We start from the raw sequence: 7,622 nt of genomic DNA on the forward strand, positions 1-7,622 counted from the left end.
ATGGTGAGGGCCTAGATATTATGATATGGAATGCAAAAAGTTGAGAATATGACTTTGAAAAAGTTTAACCAATGTACATAGTAACAGCTCTCTTACGGCAGACACGTGGCTGTAGCCCATTTGTGGGATATGGGATTGGACTAGGACACATGTAACAATGTAATCTCATGAGTGCCAAAATACGTTGACTAGTACCTACAATGTAATCTCATGAGTCTTCGGCAATCTAAGACGAATGAACCATAAATAATAGCCTCTTCTGAATCAGAGCAACCAACACACAGAAAATATAGAAAGAAAAAATGAAGTATTTTCATAGCTTTTTGCTGCTCTTGATAATAGCCTATGGTATTTTTGAATCAATTCAAGCTCAAGATCAATCAGGTTCTTACTCTGTTTACATTTATTTTCTTCATGCTATTACTGCTTTGATTGAACCGTTTTGGAATAAAATAACGTTGATCATGAACAGAATTCATCAGTTTAGCTTGTGGGCTGGTCCCTAAAGAAACGGTTTATACGGAGAAGTCGACGAATATAATATACGAATCAGATGCGAATTACATCGATAGCGGATTGGTCGGGAGGATCAATGATGCGAACAAAACGCGTTTACAGCAACAATATTGGACTTTAAGAAGCTTTCCTGAAGGTGAAAGAAACTGTTACAACTTTAACCTCACAGCTAACCGAAAATATCTGATCAAAGCTTCCTTTAATTATGGGAACTATGACGATCTAAATAGACTCCCAAGGTTTGATCTTCACATTGGTCCTAACAAATGGACTTCTGTTTCATTCCCTGGAGGCAGATATGGTTCGAACCGTGAGATGATCCATGTCTTAACACAAAACCGTCTTCAAGTTTGTCTCGTTAAGACAGGAGAAACGACACCGTTTATTAACTCTTTGGAAATCCGTCCCTTACACAATGGAACTTATGTCACGCAAAGTGGATCGTTGATCTTGGTCTCAAGAGTTTACTTTTCACCCACACCATTATTTGTCAGGTAAAAATGAGTCAGAAAGGTTATGTATTTGTAATTGTTGGTTTGTTCTTTCTGTTAAGTTAACAACAAGGATTAAATGCTTATATACTCCTACAACAAAGTTTTTTCTTAAATACTCTCTTTCTTTCCTTTTCCAAAAAAAAAAAAAAAACTCTCTTTCGAAAAATTAAATTAATTTCTATTTTTTAATTTCAAAATTTGTTAAAAATTGAAAACTTTCAGAAATTTATCAGTTTACAAAATTCACCACTCTTTTTAACCTAATTTATTTTCCTCCTAAACTATAAATCTAAACCCAAGCTCTCTCTTCTTCTCTCCCTCTCTTCTTTTTTTTTTGTTGTTTTTTAAAATTTTCTCCTAATTTTTCACGCCTCGTTCTTTTTTTTTCCGATTTCTCTTCTATCTTCTTCTTCTGATTTGTTTTTGTTTTCTCCTTTGTTTGCAATCTTCTTCTTTTGCATTTAAGAATATGGCCAAATTAGGTTTTTTTTCATTTATTCTCTTCTTCTTATTCTTTTTATTTTTCTATTGTTTCATTTCTTTGTCGGTTTCCTTTTTTTCAATTTCTTTTGAATTCACAGATTTTGGTAACTACGTAAAATAACTAAAAAACTTAGGAAATAATTATACCAAATTGCACCATCACTGTAATACAACCTGGTATAACTATGTGACAGTAGTACAACTTTCATGTAGTTGAACTATTATCAAGTAGTTATACTAAGTTACACAATTATTCGAGTGCAACTTAGTATAAATGTGTAATTTCGTGTAAGTAGAATTCAATTATACAAAATTGTACCATTGTTCGAGTATAACCTGGTATAACTAGAGTTTAGTTATACAAGTTGTACCATTGTCCGAGAATCTAATTGTACCAAATAGTACAGTTTCCAAAGTACTACTTGGTATAATGGTTGTAGTTATAGTAATGGTCTAACTCATAAACATTTTAAGAACACTATGAATATAAAAAAGCTGAAGATGGATTAAACAATATAAATAAATGAGAATGATTGTTCTTTCTTAAATTTGGTGAGTAATGATTTATTTGTATTATTCTATACAAAAAAAAAGGAATGAGCAGAAATGAAAAAGGAAGAATTATTCTTTATAAATAGTGTTTATAGGAATGATAAAAAAATTTAATGTTCCTCTTCATTCATTTTGCCACCATTCAAAACCTAAGTTGTTTCCGACAATTAAAATTTGAAATTGAAATTTTGGGAGAAAAAGTAGGAGAAAAATGAAAGTCTATTAATTCATTCAGAATATAGAATGTGTGAGATTAAAGTTTTGAATAATAAGAGAATATCAGAAACGGATGACAAAAAAAAAAGAGAATACCAGAAACCGGCCCAAAAAAAAGAGATTCCATTAATACTCTCCTTTCCTTTTATAGGTATGATGACGACATCCACGACCGAACCTGGCTTCCATACTCAGACGACCAAAAGGTATCTATAAGGACGGACCTTTTTGTCAATACAAGTAACTTCTACGATGTGCCAGAAGTTGTGGCGAAGACAGCTGCTGTCCCTAAAAATGCTAGTCAGCCTCTAACCTTAAATTGGACTCTCAGCGAGATCACTGCACAGACATATATATACATGCATTTCGCAGAAATACATAATCTTGAAGCTAATGATATCAGAGAGTTCAACATTACTTATAATGGTGGCAAAAATTGGTTCCCCTATTATAGGCCTCGGAAACTCCAAATGAGAACATTGTATAACCCAAGAGCTTTGAATTCTCCAGATGGGAAATTCAATTTCTCTTTTGTAATGACTGGGAACTCAACTCTTCCTCCTCTTATCAACGCCCTCGAGATTTACAACGTCTTAAACTTTCTACAGCTCGACACGAGCCAAGATGAAGGTAATTCAGACATCTAATATATTAAAACTAAAGTACAAGTGGAAATTAACCTTTACTTTATCTTTAATATTACAAGTTTATGCCACTAGCCTTTTAAATCAACCACATTAAATATTATGATATCAATCTTTAAAATAAAAAATTTGCACTTGACTGATTTATTGAATATTCCTTCTCTATATACTATCATATAAATTGGAAATGTGTCGATTTAATCAAAAAGCCAATTACGTTTAAAACCAAAATTCATCATACCTATTTATAAAGAACTAATCTTTTTCCGACCAAAAAAATATGTTTGCTTATTAAATTGAGCTTATACGGTTTTTATTAATTATTCAGGTCAATGTTTGTTTCTATTATATCATAATTACCCATTTAGATTAATTGTATGATTAGATAGGTTTAGTAGAATGGATTAATATAAAGACCAAATAAAAATATCTAATCTATTAAAACTGAAGTACAAGTGAAAATTAACCATCACTTTATCTTTAATATTACAAATTTATGCCAGTAGCCTTTTAAACAATATAGTTCCTATATTTAAGCAACCACATTAAATAATATGATATCATTCTTTAAAATAAAAAACCTGCACTTGACTAATTTATTGAATATTCCTTCTCTATATACTATCATATAAATTGGAAATGTGCCGATTTAATCAAAAAAGCCAATTACGTTTAAAACCAAAATTCAACATACCTATTTATAAGGAGCTAATCCTTTTTTCCACCAAAAAAATCTGTTTGCTTATTAAATTGAGCTTATACGGTTTTTATTAATTATTCAGGTCAATGTTTGTTTCTATTATATCACAATTACCCATTTAGATTAATTGTATGATTAGATAGGTTTAGTCGAATGGATTAATATAAAGACCAAATAAAAATATATATAATCTATTAAGACTGAAGTACAAGTGGAAATTAACCCTCACTTTATCTTTAATATGACAAATTTATGCCACTAGCCTTTTAAACAATATAGTTCCTATATTTAAGCAACCACATTAAATAATATGATATCAATCTTTAAAATAAAAAATCTAGCTACACTTGACTAATTTATTGAATATTTCTTCTCTATATACTATCATATAAATTGAAAATTTGTCGGTTTAATCAAAAAAGCCTATTACGTTTAAAACCAAAATTCAACATAACTATCTATAAGGAACTAATCCTTTTTCCCACCAAAAAAATCTGTTTGCTTATTAAATTGAGCTTATACGGTTTTTTAATTATTTTGGTCCATGTTTGTTTCTATTATATCATAATTACCCATTTAGATCAATTGTATGATTAGATAGGTTTAGTAGAATGAATTAATATAAAGACCAAATAAAATATATAGAATTAAAATAATAAAAAAAATTAACCTATTTTATCTAGTATAATTTAAAATATAACATACTGCACAAAGTACTTATTTTAAAGAAAATATGTACAGTAAATGTGTATAAGTTTATAATAGAAATATCATCTAAAACCTATTTATCTAATCTATTAAGAACTAAAAATGTAATTCGACATAAATAATGAATTATTATAATAAATAAATAATGTATAAACAAAAAATAAATGATAATTCACTGCTATTGTTATATTTCTACATTTCAATCCCAACCCATCAAGATATATATATATATATAGATATATATTTATTTATTTATAAATAGATAAAACAAATGAAAATTTAAAACTAATTAGAAAAACTGATTCATATAAACTATAAAATTATATTAAATATTGATAAGTGGTAAAAATATATACAATCAATCATGTAAATTTTTTTGAACAATATAAAATAAATAAAAAACACTGGTGCGGACGCACCGGTCAGAATATAGTGTTCATTAAAAACCATTCCTTTTCTAATTTCTTTCCTGTCTTTTGACTTTGTCTGGTTTATGGAACGTGCTGATTAATCAGTTTCTGCTATGGTTAACATCAAGCAAAGTTACGAGTTGAAGGAAAAGGTTAGCTGGCAGGGAGATCCATGTGCTCCTCAGTTTTTACACTGGGAAGGTTTAAAGTGCAGTTATCCAAATGCTGATTCACCAATGATCATATCCTTGTATGTTTTGTTTGTTCATCTCAAGATTCATTCTGTTTCGTGGTTTCCCGAATTCTAACTCTTTGGGATACATTAGGAACTTGACAGACAGCAAATTGACTGGTCGCATAACACCTGAATTTGCCAAGCTAACACAGTTGATAGAGCTGTAAGTACCTGAACCGTTACACCAATTAACTTACGTATTTGATATGATTTATAACTAAACAAATTTTTTCTCTCTCAATGAACAGAGATTTATCAAAGAATGATTTGTCAGGAGATATTCCAGCGTTTTTTGCTGATATGAAGTTGTTGAAACTCATGTGAGCTTCTTATATCAACACCCTTTCTCTATTTTTTTTTTGGTTCGGAAAGTTTGAGCTTTCTCCTTTGCAGAAACTTAAGTGGAAATCCAAATCTCAATAGCACAATTCCAGATTCTCTTCAACAAAGGTTACACAGAAATTCTTTAACACTAATGTAAGATGTTCATACTTCTTCACTGATTCAGTCTCAAATTTTTCGGAGTGGTGAAGAGTACAATAAACTCTCTGTGCCATACTAAACTTCATATCTCCTTTTGATGAGTACAGTTTGAGTGAAACTCACAGAAAAGAGAGTAAAAAGGTTCCAGTGGTTGCTATCGCAATGTCAGTGGCCGGAGTGTTTGCTTTGCTAGTCATCTTGGCCATCATTTTCGTTGTTAGAAGAAGAAAAAAGAAATGTACGATTTTTGATTTTAGTCACACTCACGTATTTTTTTTTATTTTTTCATTTCACATATTTTTATACGGTGTTACAGCTCGAGGACCCATATCAGTCAATGCCAGTGGAGTTAAAAGTAAGGACCTCAAGATCACATATCACGAGGTGCTGAAAATAACTAAAAACTTTGAGAGAGTTCTTGGCAAAGGAGGCTTTGGTACAGTGTATTATGGAAACTTGGATGATACTCAAGTGGCTGTTAAAATGCTCTCTCACTCATCAGCTCAAGGGTACAAGGAGTTCAAAGCAGAGGTACTTTTAACAAGATGTTGCTCATGTTAATTTTTGTTTTCTTTGAAGTTTCTCAAATCATGAAATGATAATTTTGTTATATTTCTTAGGTTGACCTTCTTTCAAGAGTTCATCACAGACATTTGGTGGGACTTGTTGGATACTGTGATGATGGAGATAACTTGGCTTTGATCTATGAATACATGGCAAATGGAGACCTGAGTGAGAACATGTCGGGTAAACACTTTTACCTAAGACACTCTGATTTAGTTGAATCCAATCTCCTTTCACAGTTTTAAACATTCAATGCCCATTACAGGAAAACGCGGGGGCAACGTCCTAACCTGGGAAAACAGGATGCAAATAGCTGTAGAGGCAGCACAAGGTGAGCAATACTCCGACTTATTATCTCTACCTTTTTTGTCTGATTCATGACATAAAAAGTTGGACTAGATGTTCTGTATATGATGTCTCAAATCAAGATCGACATAAACCAAACCATTTGTAACAGGGTTAGAGTATCTTCACAATGGATGTCAGCCTCCTATGGTCCATAGAGATGTGAAAACTACCAACATTTTATTGAATGAGCGATATGGAGCTAAATTAGCTGACTTTGGGCTCACTAGATCTTTTCCAATCGATGGCGATTGCCAAATATCGACTGCAGTTGCGGGCACACCTGGTTACCTGGACCCCGAGTGAGTGAACTCAGTTATCGTCACTTTTGTTTGTTTTGTTGCCCAAATGAGTGGTGAGAAAGTTATATACTCTTTCAGGTACAACAAAACAAACTCGCTGAGTGAGAAGAGCGACGTATACAGCTTTGGTGTAGTGCTGTTACAAATCATCACAAACCAACCTGTTATAGATAAAACCCGGGAGAGAACCCACATCATTGAATGGGCTGTGTTAATGCTCACTAAAGGAGACCTCAGGAACATCATTGACCCCAAACTGATGGGGGACTATGACACAAACGGTGCGTGGAAGATGGTAGAGCTGGCTCTGGCTTGTGTGAACCCGTCTTCCGACCGGAGACCAACAATGGCACACGTTGTGATGGAGCTAAACGAGTGTATGGCCTTGGAAAATGCAAGGAAACAAGGTAGCGAAGAGATGTCCTCGAGAGGTTATGTCAACTTCAGTCTCTCCTCTGCTTCTGAGTTTATCCCTAGAGCCAGATAAATTTGAGAATTTCCCAATTTATGTTTTGAAAATGCCATGTACACTCTTATTGCATCCGTAAATATTCTTTTGTAATAATAAAACCAGTAGGCTAAGATCTGCGCCTTATGCCAGATGAACATTCTGTATTTTTGCATATCTATTATTACAAAGAAGGGTTTCCTTCTCTCCTGTTGCGCCACGTCAGATTCCACGTAGATAAGTCGATTTTTGTGCTTACAACACGTGTCCAGGGAGGGAAATCGCAGCGTTTCATTTAAGTTAGTGTGCAATCTGTGTGGGCTACTGTTTTGTTTGTATTTGGGCTTTATGTTTGCTTAGTAGAACCCAGTCTTGAAACGAGGACCCGTCTTCCATCTCCGCCATTCGATAGCGTTGTTTCGTCTTCTTTCCAACAATCCCAAAAGCTCCCATTACAGATTCATCATTTTTTTTTGCATCTGTGTTTGACGATTCAAAATCAGAATCCGATTTCAGTTCATG

The 7,622-nt window shown here is 32.8% G+C and overlaps 1 protein-coding gene across 3 annotated transcripts; it reads left to right on the forward strand.

Moving 5' to 3' along the window:
- The first annotated feature begins 215 nt into the window (after positions 1-215).
- Positions 216-7,295, forward strand: LOC106329047 (probable LRR receptor-like serine/threonine-protein kinase At1g51880). Of its 3 annotated transcripts, XM_013767618.1 has the most exons (13): positions 216-384; positions 473-1,010; positions 2,413-2,891; positions 4,829-4,973; positions 5,050-5,121; positions 5,207-5,278; positions 5,352-5,435; positions 5,549-5,679; positions 5,758-5,972; positions 6,062-6,188; positions 6,271-6,336; positions 6,463-6,652; positions 6,731-7,295. In XM_013767618.1, exons 1-13 carry the CDS (start codon positions 303-305, stop codon positions 7,137-7,139), a joined length of 2,610 nt encoding a protein of 869 aa, XP_013623072.1. In that variant the 5' UTR covers positions 216-302; the 3' UTR covers positions 7,140-7,295. The 3 variants fall into 3 exon arrangements, with proteins under 3 accessions (XP_013623072.1, XP_013623071.1, XP_013623073.1); XM_013767617.1 differs by having other exon boundaries at positions 5,549-5,972; XM_013767619.1 differs by lacking the exon at positions 216-384 and having other exon boundaries at positions 560-652; positions 813-1,010; positions 5,549-5,972.
- The last annotated feature ends 327 nt before the right edge of the window (positions 7,296-7,622 follow it).

Source organism: Brassica oleracea, chromosome C3 (assembly GCF_000695525.1).
Source record: "Brassica oleracea var. oleracea cultivar TO1000 chromosome C3, BOL, whole genome shotgun sequence".
In the NCBI taxonomy this organism is placed as follows: domain Eukaryota; kingdom Viridiplantae; phylum Streptophyta; class Magnoliopsida; order Brassicales; family Brassicaceae; genus Brassica; species Brassica oleracea.

Coding starts and splice junctions, on each gene's coding strand:
- LOC106329047 (XM_013767617.1), top strand. CDS start 303: ATGAAGTATTTTCATAGCTTTTTGCTGCTCTTGATAATAGCCTATGGT. Junction 5,436..5,548: donor AGAAATTCTTTAACACTAAT/GTAAGATGTTCA, acceptor TGATGAGTACAG/TTTGAGTGAAACTCACAGAA. Junction 6,337..6,462: donor AGCTGTAGAGGCAGCACAAG/GTGAGCAATACT, acceptor CATTTGTAACAG/GGTTAGAGTATCTTCACAAT.